Raw genomic sequence first — 19047 nt, 5'->3', positions numbered from 1 at the left:
ATGAATGATCAAAGCAGTTAAAAATATTTTAGCAATGAAGGCAAAAAATATTTTTTATTTTAGTTTCTTTACATTCTCAAAAAAATTTCAGCTCAATGGCACCAGTGGAATCAAAAAGTTTTAAAATGTGTTTTTCAAGGTGCCTCCATAACACTCGGTCAGGACCATCTCCAGATCATTTCAAGCAAGTTTCAGCTTAATCCTACCGGCTGAGCATGAGAAGAAGTTATAAGAAGGTTTTGTTCATGGAAAGCATGGTTGCACAATCAAGTTATGATATGGCTGCCATGGCTGTCATAAACTTTTGACGGGGTCAAAAACAAATAACACTGCATGCATGCTACTGGTCAAAATTCTAGATTTGTTTGGGTTGATTTATAGGTTTATCAACTTCATACAATCATTTTGAGACCAAGTCTCCTAGAAGTAGCCAGTGACTACCCATCTGAACATCACGAAAGAGAATCCATGCATGCTATTCAGATCCAGAGCAACTGAGGTAGATTGTTTTGACACAACCGAGACAACACAGGACAGTTCAACATCATCCTCAATACTCTAGAGGTCATGATCACTTTCGCTCTCTGCACCCCAGGAACTTGTCAAGGTAATATTGATGGTTTCATGTGTGGAACCTTGTGCACAAGGCAAAAAGACTAGTTTGATAGTTTGAAATGAATCTGATGGTTGTGTAACTGTAAATTGTAATGGCTTTAAGTTGGGTATTGCTCTTTTGTAATCTTCCAAAGGAGCTATCGGCCTGTGATTGGTCTTTTTTCTTCTGGAACCAATCAAATTACTTCGCTTGTGCCTTCAATTTTGCCTTCAAGAGCAGGAGTGATCAAGAGTATCAAGAATGCTCCGACATATAATATATGCTTCCAAGAAATATAGATTACAGACTACCTCAGGTATGTAGAGTACTGAACACCTCTGTTTCATCATCTGAGGTTACATTACCCTTTAGTCTGATGCTCCAAAGATTTGATTTTTTTGACAAGTTTGAACCCTACTATCATGATTATGAGCAAAAATAATTTCTTTTTGCGAAACTTTACCAGAAACATACTTGTTTAACATCAGGAATTTATTTCAGGCATTCTAAGTATTTTGTTCATCTTGATGAGAAGAAGCTGTTTGAGTGTTTCAACAGATTTGATCTAAAAACCTTGAGTTTGGGTCCAAATAATTTTTTGTAATCATTGTTGGTCTACATTCCTAGAATGAAGACAGATGGATGCAAGATGGAAACACCCAACTAATTGGCAGAAGAAGTAATTCAATGAACAAATTACTTCACGGTTTTTTTTGGTATAAAAATTTGATCACTTACCAGACTGAAGATTTGCAAACGATGGCTTCTTTCTTCTGAAAATAAAACAGAAATAGTTTAAACACTCAATCAAATCAACCAACTGCTATAAATCTAACAGACAATGAGTGATATGCATGTATAAATAACAATTTCCCTCCACAATTATCTAAGACTGCTGACCAATAGACAGGATGCTTATTTTTTCACTTTTGTTGGGACGGAGTTTGGATGTTCAGTGACTCAACGTCAACTTCTTACAGTCGATAGAATGTCAGAGTAATACAGACTTACTTCAATATTGTCATATCAATTTTAAAAAAAAAAGAGTCTCTCCTCGGAGTCACCTAGATTTTTTTTTTTTTAAATCAACAGGGAAATGTCTGCCAAGGTATTTCAATATTTGCAAACTTTTTTTTCAAACAAGCAATCACAATGAATACGTCATCGGTGACCAAGGACATGTCTTTCGATTTTCGTCCACTGATGTGGTTTGCTCATAGACTTTTTTTATGAAGAAAATTAATCAGAAGTCAAGAAGCAACTGGCTAATTTCATGGGGACACATTATTTTGTATTGCCCTTTCATATCCTATCTCATTCCAGGTAAAATTGATTGAATTGGTATAAACCAAACAGAGTTAATTCCCATTTCTATCTTTATTAACTTTTATTGTATTGCCATTTTTCGGCAAATTCCTCAAACACCAAATTTCTCTTGTATATTGTATGCTAATTGAGCAGTGGTCAACCAAATACATGTTATAATTTTTTTTACTGCAGACTGTGTTAAAGGCATATTATAAAATTAGATGCCTAAATATATTGCATTTGGTAATCCTGTGATTAGTCAATAACTGGATCATTCGTTTTATGTGAAATATTGGGCAAACATTAACATTAGATTTTGCATTTTCACGGTTCTCTCACATGGACACTTGACGAAATAAAAACAGTTTGTGGTATTTTGGAGTTTCCGATTGAGATTAATCAAATCTTGAGAAAAAAACAGTGGTAGCAGTGTTAAGGGAGATGACTGGTGGGCCGTGTAGATATTGTGATTTCCCCGACATGTCCTGCTTTAGCTCAGTTGGTAGAGCTGTTGGTTATCACGCCGGAGACCCTGGTTCAATTCCTGTCGTTGCACTTTGCAGAAATGTGCATTTTCCCTGTACTTTCTCATCCGAAATAATCTGTGCTTCATCCAATCTTAATGACGGATAATGTTTCTGAACAAAATTTTCCCTCTTTTTCAAAATTTCATATACTAGCGAACATTTTCTCATCGGTATCCCTAACCAAGACGTTTAAGTGGAATGCTTTTAGCAATTATTCCTGTATATATTTTTACCGTAGAAACGCGGAGTATTTCTCATAATATCCATCTCTTGACAAAATCACATTCTACTGATTACAACACTTTACTGTGAAAAAAAGTAAGTATGGTCAAATGTTGTAACCGACTATGACAACACCGAGAACGTATTCCGTGAAAGAGATATCAGAAGTTAAAATTGCAAATAAGTGCAAAAAATCACCACAAAAGATTACGATAGATTTTCTGACATGAAGTGAAAATCATGTCTTAAGTTAAATTTATTAGTTTGGATAGATGATGATGGATATAAACGGATTGTAAATCACATGAAATGTTTTCATTACCAGTAGCGGAAGTTGTTCAGCGGAAAAGGAAATAAGGAGGGAATCCTCGCCAGGGGTCGCGCTTATCAATAATTTGGGAAATCCCGAAACATTCGTTTTATTTTTATTTTGTCATAATAAAAAAATCAATTCTCTATTGATGCTTTTGTTCTGTCAAACTGGTAGAAATATCCTGATGATTTCTACTATCCAAAATCTTTAAATACACTAATTTTAAACACTTTTCCGGAAAGCATAATACCGTGTTCGATACCAGTAATCAGTAGTGTAAGAGTTACTTCCGTCAAAAATCTACTTGACAGCTGGAGTGACATTGTACGAAAGCTTCTGTTGTAATGTGACTCATTCTGCTGTTTGTCTCACTGATAGGTATGTATAGAAACCGTTGCTGAAATTGCACTGAACGCGAACAATTTGTGCTTTGGGTTGCATATTACAGGAGCAATGAACTGTGTGGTCAACGATGTAGACGACAATAGTGTGTGGGTGTTTCCCCGAACATAACGGGTTATAATTAGGAACATCCTTTTTTTTAAGAGTATGCTCAGAGTCTCCAAGGCTCCAAGGAATGGATGAAAAATATTCTTTATTCAGATAAGTTTGCATACAGGTAAGTAAACATGCAATAGGCACTGCGTTATACCATTTTATGATTTTAACTGCACGTTTAATGGCTTTAATAAAGATGTTTAATGTTTAATCGTCATTTAAAAGTAAATTTTATAAACATTAAAAAGAATGAGATTAAAACAAAACCCATGAGTACATCCCAATAATGCGGTTGATGTAGTTAGATGAGAGGTAAAAATGAATGTTGCAAATTTTATGCCATATTGGAACCCTTCTGCACCCTTGATCCTTCAGAGTCAGACGTACATAAGATATATGTGGTATACATCTATGCTTCCTTGCAGGTAATAATGCGTTTGGGGAATAAATCAAAAGACACATTAGATGTGGTCAAGCCTGTGTAGAACGTAAATATGTACTTTCTTCAGCCATTAAAACTGAGTGAAATAAAGATATTTCCAATAAATAATTTCCAGACCTTTTATGCTGAAACAACATCATAGTGCAGGAACAAACTTAAACTTACATTCATGTCTAAGTTGATTGAAAGGTTGGTGAGTTTATGGGCTTTGTTTTGAACACTATCAATGAAAAATCACAGATCAACAGAAGTTAATGCTACAGGGTAGACTGGGGCCAACAGTGGGATATTTTCAGATAGCAAAGCCTAGTTGAATACAGGAGATTTAAAGTCTGAACTCTACATTGACTAGTAATATAATGTGGTTTGGTTTGGTTTAGTTTAATTTATTGTTGCTTTACTTCCTATTAATAGCAAGAGTCATGTAAGGATATGCAAGGTTTAAGTAGTGGAGGAAAACCAGAGTTCACGGAGGCAAACCACTGACCTTTGTTCAGATACCTTACCCACTCCCCCACTGTGGCCCCATTATATAATGCAGCATTCCTACTGCTTCTTGATGATATGCCAGAATAAGTTTTTAATCAGAATGAATACACAGAAACAAAAAAGTATTAAAATTTGTACAAGTGGCACAGCATGTTTGAATGGCTCAAAAGAGAATTCTGTCAGAAAAGTTATTTTAACAAGAAAAAATCATCTGATTGGAGAAATATCTTGTCCTGGGCCATATGGTTATTTGAAGATTTTGATACATTTGACACCTGTGGCCTTGGAAATGGGTTAATTAGATTCAGTAGAACAAATTATAGTTCTTGTTTCCAGCAGTTTCAAGGCTCTGGACCTTTTGGATGTGTATCAGGAAGAGTTGTTAGATATTTATTAATATCTTATTTTCTTTAAAGTGGGTCAAGGTAATTTATTTGAACTAACTTAAACACTGTTACTTTTAGTATGCAGCTGATGAAGACGTGTGATTTGAGAGAAATATTGCTGGTCACTGATTGACAGACACTACTCCATAACATAAGCTTGCTAGCCATTTAATCTCATTGACATATGTTTACACATGTCTAAATTATTGGAATTAAAGAATTCAAATGTATTGAAATTCAAGTTTCAAACAGATATGTAGTAAATATTTTGACAGGTTAACAATGAATATATATCACTTGATATACCATGTATTGATATCACATATGCATGTCAGTGTCAGAAACGGCTGTAGAAAGTATAGTAAATGTGTGATATGCACTGATAATAGAACCATAAAAAACATAGCTATTACAAAGAACACAAAAGAGATGTATTCAGGACAACAGAAATTTAAATAGTAGCAACAGTGAAGTATAGAATGCCTTCCCCATTGTGATCATTATGTTTGATGGCGCTAATGTCACCTGAAATTTTCTAAGGAATTTTCAGTTATTTATAATTTTTGCAGGTCAGTACTTTGTATCCAGTTATAATTATATTCTTGGACATCATTTTTAAAAATTTTGCTGAGTTCACTCCTATTCTAATTCGTTTTTCAAAATGTGGATAAGAAACAGAAACTTTGGGATCTTTGTTTCAAACATTTCTGCTGATTTGATTGACCTATGAAGTTACTAATTAACACTGGTTATTGTTTGTGGCAGTGAGAACTGAAATGGCCACAGCTGCAGAGGTGAGAGAGGGCTTCCTCTGTCCTATGTGTATGAAAGATCTTGGGACTATCTCCCAACTTCAAGGACATTTTGAAGAAGAACACTCTGCAGAGGACAAAGATGTTCTCCAACAACTTAGAGGTATTTATATCCATAACATAATTGTCTGTCTTTGTACAGTTATAATATTTGTAGGAGTTGATTACTCTTAAACACACATCTTTCTAGATATTAACTTGGTTGATGACCAGTGTCCAGTAGCTCGATCTAATGAATACTTGTATATGTATCAGCATAGAAGAAATCTAAATACATTAAGACCAGCACAGTCATGTAAATATGGTTGGCACATTTTGGCTGGTTAGATCTGTCCTGAGGGTCCGCATTTATTTATGTCTACCAATGAATCAACTCACCTCGCCTATTTTTGTTGGAAATCATTAGTAAATTAAAGCCATTAAAGCTGAGAATTGTTTATACTGAATTGCATCTGCTGCACAGAAAAGACCTGTCTCTGTAAAGATGTTCAGAAAATGTCTCTAAGCATGGCCTTAAGTTTCCACACAACCTCATTAAATGTAGATAAATATAAATGTACCACATTTCAGGTCTAGAGAATTTTCTGTGCATTGGATAGTTGATTAAGTAATTCATAGTATATGTTTGCCTTTTGTTTGTTTATCTCACATTCATAATTTATAATACTTTTCTGTGTAGTTAATAAAAAGATACTAGGTCTTCCAAAATTCTTTTTGAAGATTAAATTTTTACTTGTTAAGTTAATGTACATATGATGAGATAACACTCCATTGGATGTTGTCAGGGCTTTTTGGAAAAACTATAAAGAAGATTCTGGGAGACAAGGATACTCCAAATAATTCTGAAGTGGCCAGTTCAAGTTCTGACAATGGCCAGCAAGGTTATATTCCAGCCCCTAGTGTGGCAGGATATGATCCATCGCTGTGGGACCCCCAGGAACCAGGTACGTCTATAATGTAGAAAGACCAAAAACCAGCCTACTGTTAATCACTTATGTTCTGCATGGTATTTATTGTTGCGTTAATATATGATGAGAGCCGATCACAAACCAGAGCCAACATCTAAAAACCCAGTAGTAAAACAGTCATTGCTGAGACATATGCTATTAGTATGAACATGTTATGAAGGGGATGTTAAATACTGCACATTATGTCTGGTCAATTGATGTCCTGTTATCTTCCCTTGAAAACAACACACTTCACTCTTCAAACATAAAAAGTGTTGGGAATTTTCACATTGGTTTCTTTTATCTAGATAAATACAATTAAGTATGGACACAACATGTATCACATGACTGAATCACATTTCAGGTATAGTCACATGACTCTCATAAAGAAAATGGCAGCCAGTATGAAGCTATTGGTTGTCGATATAGGACCTTTCCAGAGTCCATGTCTCTAATAGCTTATTTGCGAATGTAAAGTCATTTCTAGATTGGTGGTTGTGAAATTATGTATTTGCGCATATGTCTGCAGAGTTGAGTTTCTGACATAAAGTGTAAGCTTATCGAAAGTATTGATAGGGAATCTCTGTCAGATTCCAGGTATAAAAACAGATTTATTTCAGTTCAACTGTTATACATTGAATGAATAAAAATTTCTATGTTTGAAAGCGAAAGGAATTTGACACCAGTCCAGGATCTGATGGAAGTAAAGTATAAGAAGTTATATCCGTAGGCCTGTGTCTTGTTATTGTCCTATCAGGGTTTACATATATGTACTGCCTAAGTAGATTCAGATAAAGTCAGTATTCAGGTATATTGAGTTGTTTTACCTTATTTTTGTAGGCCATACACGGTCCTGGACTGACACATTCAAGACTGTACGAGGAACCAGAGTTGATAGGTTTGTGGTAGAAACCAATAAACTTATCATTAGACTTGACAAACTTACTGGACAAGATGCCCCTTCTGAACCAAGTAAACGCAAAGGTATGTAAGATATAGAAAAAAAGTGTAACCCTGGTATACAATTGGAGTTATTTTCCTCCAGTCATAAGGTCCTCCCAAGAATTTAGAATGTTGGCTTAATCAGTAACAAGGGATACACTTTCAACACTGTATGACCTTTAAAACTGACAGTAAAAAAACTCTGTTGTTCTTAAGGTGATGACTCAATTAATTTGAATATCTAGGTCTAAAATACATGTATGATACCAACAACATTGCAACATATGATAGGAAATCAAATACTTTGTTTTTTAGACAGTTCATTTCTATTTTTCTGTAGCTTATGAACGTGCTCTTGTGCCCTGGTTACCTGACAAAATGATCCCTTCGTGTCCAACTTGTGGTAGGACATTTGGCCTCACCAGGCGGCGCCACCATTGCAGACTCTGCGGGGACATCATGTGTGACAAGTGCTCTCATTTCATGCCATACACATTTGCCAGTAAGGAATACAAAAAAAAAAGAGAGAGATTATTTTTCATACATAGCAGAATAATAAATTCACACTGAATTTCAACACTTGTATCTGCACTATTGCAGATATATCCTTTGATGTTCAGCAATGTAAAATAAGCACTAGGCAAATTGCAATATTTTCTTCATTTTGCAAAATTACTTTTGTATTTCCTATGGGGTATTCTAATAAAAACAGGTGTTTATACTGATGATTTTCGTTGAAATTTATCTCACATAATTGTTTAGAGTACAATATTGATCTGACAGCTGATAATTTATGACATGTAAGAGAACCAAACTGAGTCTTTACTGGTGTTGCAGAGAAGCTGACTGATCCAGCCTTCCAGACTGGAGGTGAGGTCGGCTTTCTAAAACGTAGTGGCAGCAACACTAGTCTGAACTCCCTAATGGGTATGGATGGGGACCCACACATTCGGACATGTGAGAACTGTCGCAAACTGCTAGAGCGCCGAGACCAACAGATGGAGCAGAGGAATACTCAGCCTCCAATTGTACTTCTGTATCAGGTCAGCAAAGTTTGATATTCTTCATGTTTCTGTATCAGGCATTGAAATTTAACTTTTCAGTCAAACTTCTACATGAGGTCAGCAAAGTTTGATATACTTTCATATTACTGTATTAGGTCAGCAAGGTTTGTTACAGTGTCCTATATCTGTATCGGGTCAACAAATTTTGATATTCTGGCATACTTCTGTACCAGGCATAAAATTTAACTTTTCAGTAAGACTTCTGCATGAGATCAGTAAATTATGATATTCTGCCTTACCGCTGTATCAGGTCAATATAATGTGATACTAGGACATGTTTCTGTATCAGGTGAGCAAAGTTTGGTCTGCGTCATACTTCTGTATTAGGTGAGCAAAGTTTGGTCTGTGTCATACTTCTGTATCAGGTGAGCAAAGTTTGGTCTGTGTCATACTTCTGTATCAGGTGAGCAAAGTTTGGTCTGTGTTATACTTCTGTATTAGGTGAGCAAAGTTTGATATTGAGTCATATGGCGTACCGGGTCAATAAATTTTGATACTTTTGTCATCTTTTTGCATTGGGTTTGCAAACTATAATCAGTATATATATCAGGTTACTTATATGTGATATCCTGTTCATGTTAGCAGATTATATCATTTTGTCATCCTTCTCTATCAGGTCTTTGAAAGTTGCGTTTCGCCGATGTACCCAGGCTCTTTTGTGTCTATCTTAGCTTTTATGCTTATGTTAAGAATTTCTAACTTTTCCTCACTACAACTTCCAAACCTCTTTGTTAGAATCACCAGGTAATGAATTACGCAGTTGAAAAATTTCTTGACAAGATCATGAGTTTGGGGCCCAGACAGGGTACAAGTCAAAAAACCCTATTTCTTAATCAGTAGTGTTACCTTGTCTAAATTCACATAACTTTTCATGTTTTTTTGTGTGTTTCAGAAAATGAGTCAATATGTTGACAACTCTAATGATTTACTGGCAGAGTACATGCCCATGGTTGAGTCTCTAAGGTAGGTTCCCTATGTACTCTCTGATATCATACTGATAACCTGTAATAGTTTCACTCCGGTAAAATCTACAATTATACTCTTTCATATTATATCCCCATGGGGAGTTCACTCAGGTTTATTACATCTACAATTATACTCTCTCTTTTTCTTTAAGTTTAAGTTACAGGACGCCGTGAAAAGTAGTTATTAGTATAATCTGTACGGTATATGGGTGAGCTTATAACTAAGCATGGGCTAGATGGAAGATTACCAAAGCATTGTTGAAGATGTATATTTTCCAGACTGTTTCCTTATCTATCTTTACAGTAATGGAGAATCAACACATAATCTGCAGTCAGCACAGCAACTGAGAGCTAAAATCCTCAAAACTTACGAATTAATTGATGGCCTTAGGTAAGCAACATCAGGACCAAAGACTTGTTTTAAAAAATAACCTCAAATACCTGTAACTGATACTTTTGTATATTGTCAAAATTCTTACATTATTTATCCAATCAATACATACTTATTTTACCAATAAAATAACATACTATATTATATATATTTTGCAATCTTCACAGTGATGTTCTCATATATGGTATATGACATAATGACTTTAGATATTTTGACAAACAAGACATCAACTTTGGCAGCTTACCCGGTAATCCAACTGATATAACAGATCTGAAAGAAAAATGTCATTTCTGTAAACAAACCTCATGCCTCAGTGAATATTTGAGTTGATCCCTTTATTTGGTTGTTAAGTTTTGTCATTGTTTGTATTTAAAAGCAAAAGAATACTGCAACTTGGGATGAACTCCGAGGAGGGACCAACAGCCAAACAAGTTCAACTTCAGAAGGCCATTCGGATGCGTGCCAGTAATGTGATGCAAGAGAATGTCATTGGCCTACAGGCCTTACCAACAGAAGAGCAGTATGCTGTGTTACAAGAACGGCGCAAACAACAGGTGCAACGCCGTATTGCCTTGGAGCGTCAGGCTACGTTGGAGGCACAGGAACGGGAAATGAAACAGCGAGAGCAAAAGGAGCAGAAGGACCAGCCTTCAAAACCTGCTGCTGGGATACCAGCTGGGCCTCCTAGTGGGAAGGTGAAAACTAAAGATGGGAGGGACAGAAGTGGGTCACAAATTCTTTCTGGCTGGATTCCGTCTGAATCCACTATAAACTTTAATGACAAAGACGACCCAATGATACAGCAAATGAACATCATCCGGGGTTACATCAAACAGGCCAAGCAAGCACAGAAATTAGATGAGGTCACAATGCTGGAACAAAATTTAAAGGAACTCGGACAGGAATATCTACGACAGCAGAATCAATCCTAGTTATGTGTCACCACAGAAGCTGACTGTAAACCTGTAACTATGGTAAGATGTGCCACCTTGCCAACATGAATGACTTTATGTCTAAAAATAGATGTGGAATCAGAACTGGTCATTTTTTGTCTTACACTGCTGTAAGTAAGTGTCAGACAATTAATAGGCAACAAGGCATTATATACTAGTCGTGAACAGGATTTCTCTCAGTTGTCTTTACAACAAAAACTTTCAGAAAAGTAGGAGCAATCAGAATGACTTTTACCCATAAGTTTCCCTGTGTCTTGTACCAAGTACAGCCTTCTGTAATGAACATCTAGGCCATCATCCACATCTGATGTAACCAGGAATTCATGTCCTCAGACCATGTTGAAAGTGATATAAACAGTTTAGTGTGAAAAGTATATTATGTGAAGCTGAAACTGTGTGAGAAGAATGATTTTTACAGAAAATTTCTTTAATATTGCTGATATGGGTCGTTAAATGTGCAATAACAATTGTTTTTCTTGATTATTTATGATTAAGTAGTTGATTTTATGCATTAATGATATGAAATTACTGCTTTATATGTTTGGTAACTGCCTGTGCTGCTATTTATCCTGTATTTAGATACTGTAAAATGATAAATATTTGGGGAGCTCATAATTTGTTGGTTGTGTGGATATTTTTTTTTTTTTTTTTTTTAAATAAGAGCTCACTTTTTAATGGATGTCCCATTCCATTGATAAGTAGTACTCACTAACTAAACTTATATTGAAAACTGCAAAATTTCAAAAAGAAGATCAATTCGAGGGCATGTGAATTTGTGAATATCCACAAAAATGATTGATTTTACGGTATTTATGGAGTTTATTATTTATGTCAGTTTTCTATATATCTTCTACCAATATTTAATCATACCACAGACAGGGTTAAGATTATCATGATTTGTTGTTTAAAAATCAGAACTTGTGATGGACAGATTGTTGTTTGTACATTGTAACAGCTGAAATTAGGCAGCAAAACAAAAAAAAAAAACCATAGTCTTACCGACTGAAAAATCATGGCATCAATTAGTGTCCTGACAACGTTCACCCTGATTTCTCTAATTTGCACAGCTGTATATCATTCCAGTGTGCTTAAGGTAGTGATTCTGTGTAAGACTGCCATTCTTTGAAGCGGGAGACATAATTTTTTTTTTTTGAATTTCTCCTAGATAAATCCTGTATGATTTATTTCCATTCTAATGTTTTCTGATAGGAAGTTCAGAATGGAGAATATTCATCACTATAGCTGTGTATGTCAGGCAGGTTCGGAGAAGTAAAATGTCAGTTTAGATTGTGAAGTAATGTATCCATACTGACAGTTAAAGCAAGTAGTTTGTGACTTGTGTTATGCAAAATTTGTATCTTCCATTCCTCATCATGTATTATATCATTCCAAAATGTTCACATGCCATTTTTTTTTCTTTATCATTGTTTGCATCATTATGTACAGTTTATGAAAATTTCTGCACTATCCTGAAATAGAATTTAGAAGCTAGTCACCTTTTTGGAGATAGAATTTAGAAAGTTATAGTCTTTTGCAGACATTGATATAAAATGTAGTTCTTAATGGTAGAAAGTTAAAGTCTTTTTCAGAATTTCAGAGAGAGAATTTCAGAAATAGTTTTCTTTCCAATACACCATCCAGCCTATCCAGTAAATTTTTTTTCTGTAAGAGAAAAGAAAATACATATACCTAATACCCATCCACCCATGCACACACACACACACCTCACACACACACACACACACACACACCTCACACACACACACACACACACACACACACACACACACACACACACACACACACACACACACACACACACACACACACACACACACACACACACACACACACACACACACACACACACACACACACACACACACACACACACACACACACACACACACACACACACTCACACACACACACACACACACACACACACACACACACACACACACACACACACACACACACACACACACACACACACAAAGTGGCTATGGAGACAAAAAAAATTGTGATACACATGTTTCAAGTAACATTACAGAGAAAAGTAAAGTAGGATGTTATACATGTAATTTGTTGTTAAATAGATAGATTTGACGGTTTGCTGGAGATGGAAGCTAACAGCCTCACCCCACCGTTTTTATAGAAGTATTATACTTTGTTATAGTGGTAATAATGTTTATGTATGAAATGCTGCCATGTCTTTCATATATAACGTAACTTAGAACCAGTTTTGTTTTGTGTAGACTTGTCTGTGATTGGAGAATGTGATTTAAGCATTCTTAAATGCAAACTTTATCATTTGAAAAAGAAGGAAGCAAGAAAAAAAAAATATGATATGTGTTTCCCAGTTTAACTTGGTAAAAGATTCCAGTTCCTAACAAAAATACACATTAAAGAGTCAGTAAGTCTCATTTGATCACTGTAAAGTAAAATAGCAAGAATATAAATGATGACTGTATAAAATTAAGTACATACCTAAGATATTTGTATTTGAGATAATGCACTTGGATAACAATTTTTTTTCTGATATTGGTATATAGATAAATCCATGTATATGTAACATATTTGTTTAGTACATTTACCATTTGAAATATTAGCAAATCCATATTTAATTAAGTTATCATTAACATTTAACAGTTACAAATGAATTTTATCATTAAGTTTTATTTAACACTAAATAACTTTTTTTTTATTGTGGCATTTTTACAGAGAAATCCTGTAGTTCCTGAGGAGGGGGGATGAGTTATCTCCCCTCCTTGAATAAATGAAGATATGACAGTACTGTCCTGTATTGGGATGGAATGAAACCCATTGCATTAGGATAAACCTGTATACTGTATACCTGACCACAGGGAGTATTGTCTACTGCTATATATCTGAGAAGGTGGCTAGATTGAATGTTAAGGTGCCTGATATGTCTTAATGCATTTCCAAGTTTACGTTTGTATATCCTCGCACAACAGCTCAGTTGTATATCCTTCAATAAGGACTTCTACAATTCTGGTCTTTTGTTATCTTAAGTTGTTAGTTGTACTTTGTGAGAATGCACTTGAGCGATAACCTTTGAGTCTGATAATGTGTGTTTCTGTTAATCAGTTTGTTTACAGTTTGTATTCATGCCTATCTTTCATGGAATGTAGGTATATTACATGTAACAGCTTGTCCGAAGGATGTCAATAGAATTTTTTTCAAAGAGTTGTGAAAAGTTATTCATTTTCATATCAAAACTTCGTGTTAAGCATATTTTCCTTGTCATTTTACTTTTCAAATTTTCCCTTTGTATTATATATAATTTGAATGTCTTGTTGGGAACTTCATAAGGTAAGAAAATATAAAGTGTTACTTTTTTTGTGAAAGCAGAGTGAGAGTACATTCTTGAAATTCCAGGGATTACGGTCAGTTATGATCCCTGCACGTGTGAAAGACATCATTGCAAAATTGAAGACATCCCCTGAAAGTATGGATGTGAGTAATGAAATCAAGTAGTATGGCCTTTTTACAGAATTGTGGCTCTTGAGTGATAGAGTGACTAGTTCTATGCTATACTGGGTTGGATGCCCTAGTATGCAAATTTGGGGTCTTGTATTCATTTTAGAGACATTTTCGATAACAAAGGTCTCTGCCACTTTCTCTTGTTTGTACCTAATACAACATATTGATGGTATATTACATAATTCACAGTAAATAGGCACTCCCTTTAATACACATATAAATCCACTTAGTGTTTTAGCTCATCTCTGGATACACATACACGAACCCCTTAGTGGTATTGCTATGAAAGTTTGTCTTACTCATGCCCACAAATTTTCTTTTGCACATAAGGAAGAGGATGTGTTTGATAAGTAGCTTCTATCTTAATGATACTTGACACTTTTTTCATGAAGACATTTATCTGTCATTGTTGTTTTCTTTAAGTGTTACAGTCTGTTAAGACTTTGTTTTAGAATTATCTGTCATGGGCATATTTCCTTAGCTATCCATTCATTATTCATATTCCTATAAAGCTTCTACATAAGTGTATAAAAATTCCCATAAATAACTTCTTTGTATCCATTTATATACTTAATGTCAGCACAAAACTTACATCTGTGTTGATATAACAATCCAGGCGACAGTGATAAACAGAAAGAGAATATATAATGTAATTACACAAGCAATGGATAATTACAGTCCCAATTATTTAGACATTCCATTGACTTTTACATATCAGTTTTGAGTTGATGAATTCCAAGACAATATATTACGGTCGATAGGATGTCAGAATATTTGGACTAGAATAATTAAAGCTCTTATCCTGTTTTTTGCATGAATCACTGTTCAAGACAGAAATTACAGCCACATACAGTACATCACATTGTACCTTCTTAAAGCATTTATCCATCAATAAGCCCAGGAAGGTAACACATCACCTTTAGACTCAAAGTCAGGGGTAGGGGGTATTACAGGACAATAAAATTGCAATTGTTGGTGATTCTATTAAGCATATCAGATACAGATGGGCTAATTACCAGACATGGGCTTGTTGTTGGATAAAAATGTTAATTTACATGATCAGCCATTCAAATTCTTGCAAAAGAGTTGATGGCACCATATTTGTCAAAAGAGTCAATAGATCAATTTTGTATTACAAATGATCAATATCCTTATGTGAAATTTCTCATTAGGAAACTACAAGCAAACAGCAAATAAAAAATTAATTTTTAAGAAAGTCTTTGTCTTATCTTTTCATTTTATTCGACTAGCTATTAGGTGTCTTTGGAGGAATAATATTTCCCTCATCTTCCAAGGGTGCTTGCTTTTATATTGCTATAAAAACATCAATATCAATAAATTTTACAATTGAAAATTCCCACATTGATCTTGCACTTCTTTACCAACATTAAGATATGAAGATTGCAAAGATTGTACCAAGGTCTCCATTGAGATCAAATATATCTTAACCCCCCCCCCTCCCCTAAAAAAAAACAACCCAAAACACAAAAACAATCCCTTGAGAATCTCTTCATTCCAGAATACCCAGGAGTGATCCTTCCTGGTTTTATCATTAACACCAGCATTATAATGAAAGGGGAACAATGTTCGCTTATGCCATACTGTGGCTGTCTGTTGTTTGTCTATTAACTTTTTTTCCAAATCGCAACCAGTCCTAAAGGACTGAGCACATTTTGTCCAAATTTGGTCAGAAGTATCCTTGGGGAAGCAGAACAAAGATTGTATAAATGGTTGGTCTCAGTCCCCAGGGCCTGAGGGGCTGGGCTCCAAAGGGAAAATTTTGCAAATTCTTTAAAATCCTATTCCTTCCATAGGAAAAATAGGATTTTGCCCAACTTTGGTCTGAAGCATTCTTGGTTGAAGGGGAATCACTTTCATATAAATGGTCGGTGTCAGCCCATTGGGGTGAGAGGATCAGGGCTCAATAGGGGAAATATAGCAAATAAATGAAAATCCTAATTTGATCTGTAGCATTCTCAGGCTAAGATGGATCAATTTGGAAAAATGGTTGGTCTTGACAGCAGGGGTGCAACCCAAAAGTTAAGAAAACTCTAACTAGTTTCTCACTTTAAAATGGTTTTTAATCAAACAATCCAATACATAATTGTCTGCAAACAAGTCAAAACAAAAATAAACAGATCTCATCATCTTAATGTCTGTTTTGAAAACTTTATAACTCTCACACATTCTTAGCTATCTATATACTTTCTCTACTCTCTTCTCAAACAACCAATGCTAATATTTCTAGTACCTTATATCTCACACTTTTTAACATTGGTATTCAATTTGTCTTTCATCCTTAATTAGCACTTAGCAGAAATTTTCAGCCAGCCAATCTAGCCATCTGATCTGATATACTGATTGTATCCTTATAGAGCAACTCTGTAGGATAATGAAATCTGTGATGAATACAAGATATTCTTCTGTAGTGACATATTTGGAGAGTGTAAAATAATTCTTTGGCATTCTTATGACAAATTTCCATTATTCTCATATCTTGCTTTTATTTTTTTTTATTGCAAGATCAGAACAAGTTTATAATTGGAAACAGTGTTATGAAATGTTCTGGAAAGAAATCCCATTATCATATGATCTCCAGTAAATAAATCTACAACAGACTTTAAATATTTCCAAAGGGATTTCATAGACATTGCTGAATTTCCAAGAAATTCTTGTAAAAGACATAAAATTAGTTTAATCGTTTCTATTTCATTATTAAAAATACATTGTATGTACAGTAACTTTAACATGCTTCAAATTTCAATGAAATATTTTGAAAATCACTGCAAGACATTTTTTAATAAACAATTTTATCTTCAACATTAACAACTTAACATTATCTAATTTAAATATTACAACACATCAATGGAAAATGTGAACACGGCAATCATTATTTTGTCAGCTCAGCAATTCAATAGATGTTATTTAGCAAAAGAATAATATACCAAACTCTCAAATATACAACACACATGTACAATTATGTAATGTCATGACATTTATAAATACAAAATTACCTAAGTTAACCTGGGACTTACTAGGTACATGAAAATCCTCTCTACATCAGGAAATTGAGACAGTCTTTATTCTCAAGAGACTACCAATACATAATGATTACTTCACAACTGATAATTCACAAAACTTCTACAGATTGATCTGTGACTTGAAACATTTGACTGTTTTCACGAAAAAAACCCAGACTTAAATATCTCTAAATGTTAAAAATACAATCTTAGCCATTAGACAACACAGATCCAAAGTACAGACTTTTATTTCACTATTAGGATCATATTACAGGATTGATATTTGGCATAAAGAAAATAATGTCGTTTATTTTTTGATCCTATATATTGAGGCAGTCCACATGTAATAATGCTTTTGGCCCTAAATGGAACAGGTCAGTTACAAACATTGTTGTGCTGAAGGACTAAAAAGTGAGGATGACCTATTATCTATCATCTCTATTATGCAATGACTAGAATTTTCTCAGATTTTGGATTTCAGGATATGAGACAGTTTTTTTACAATCTACTTAAATTAATACTGTTTTTATTTGTCTTAAAATAAATCAGTCAGTGCATATTTCTTTTACACACATAAAAAAAGAGGAAGAAAGTGCTTCACGTGCATTAGAGATGACAGTCTATTCAATGGTAAATGAAACTGTTCCTTTCTGCAACTATGATGGAATGATGTTATACAAATGGAATGGTAAACAAAATACCAAAATAAAACAGCAGTGAAACGTAAAAAAAAAGAGAGAAAAAATAAAAGCTTATCTTAAAGTTTGTCCTTTTTTCCTATAATTTGAATACTTTGATTGTGATCTTTGTTATTGTCAACTTACTTTTGTATGTAATTTACTTTTGGGAATATGTTTTAGAGGTAAAATTTGCAAAAAAAAAAAAAAAAACAACAAAGAGAGCCAACAATAATTAATTGTTGTGTAACTCAAAAGTTAGTACTAAGCTGAAAAAGTAAGCTTACAAAAACATCAAAAATGTCATTAAGACATTTGGTATTTATACATGTATTTTGATTCATTATGATTTTGTTGGTAATATGTTTACACCTCTTTGATTAAAGAGTTCCCATATATAACAACCCTTAGATACACAAATGCAGTTAACTTGATTATGGGACAGCAATTTCACACCTACTAGATATATGTACTGGTATTTACAATCTTCATGCTTTATATAAATGATTTATTTCCTTCGTGAAAATTAACAAATCATTACTAATTCAAGCAATATACAACATACAATAAACTATTTAAAACTGTGTTAAAGGTGAGGTTCCAATAAATTCTGATATCCTCTGTATTTAAGGAGCATAATGTAGTCACAACTACTCATTCAAAATTGCAAAAAAAAAAAAAAAATTATGGTAGTTCTATTTCTTTATGTATAGAGAGGGTCCCCATAATTCAACTGTATCCCTGTTTCGACCTGTACATGTATAATTATGTAACAATAGCTGAGACAACTACCTTTGGCAATTGTAAATGTTTGACATAATTTTGCTCCCATTTTAAAGGTAAATTTACAAATTTCTACGAGGTAAAACCTCCAAGGTGCAATATTTCTGAAAAATCATACATTTTGCAAATTTTAAACAAGTGTAGCAAATGGATTAAAAGATTAACGTAATACAATTATGCTAATTTTGAAGTCAAAATGATTTCAT

At 34.2% G+C, this 19047-nt stretch overlaps 1 protein-coding gene across 2 annotated transcripts; it reads left to right on the top strand.

The window, feature by feature from the left end:
• Positions 1 to 3275: 3275 nt before the first annotated feature.
• On the top strand, positions 3276 to 12611 carry LOC132558605 (rabenosyn-5-like). Of its 2 annotated transcripts, none has more exons than XM_060223194.1 (9): positions 3276 to 3343; positions 5546 to 5695; positions 6378 to 6536; positions 7380 to 7523; positions 7822 to 7983; positions 8319 to 8524; positions 9438 to 9508; positions 9815 to 9901; positions 10278 to 12611. In XM_060223194.1, the coding sequence occupies exons 2-9, from the start codon at positions 5557 to 5559 to the stop codon at positions 10831 to 10833; spliced, it is 1524 nt and encodes a 507-aa protein (XP_060079177.1). In that variant the 5' UTR covers positions 3276 to 3343; positions 5546 to 5556; the 3' UTR covers positions 10834 to 12611. The 2 variants fall into 2 exon arrangements, with proteins under 2 accessions (XP_060079177.1, XP_060079178.1); XM_060223195.1 differs by lacking the exon at positions 3276 to 3343 and adding an exon at positions 3536 to 3584.
• Positions 12612 to 19047: the final 6436 nt, after the last annotated feature.

This window comes from Ylistrum balloti, unplaced genomic scaffold, assembly GCF_031769215.1.
Source record: "Ylistrum balloti isolate Yb309-2 unplaced genomic scaffold, AGI_CSIRO_Ybal_v1 Utg370800, whole genome shotgun sequence".
NCBI classification, from domain to species: domain Eukaryota; kingdom Metazoa; phylum Mollusca; class Bivalvia; order Pectinida; family Pectinidae; genus Ylistrum; species Ylistrum balloti.
The sequence above is the reverse complement of the archived record's forward strand: the minus strand, read 5'-3'. Positions and strand labels throughout refer to the sequence as shown.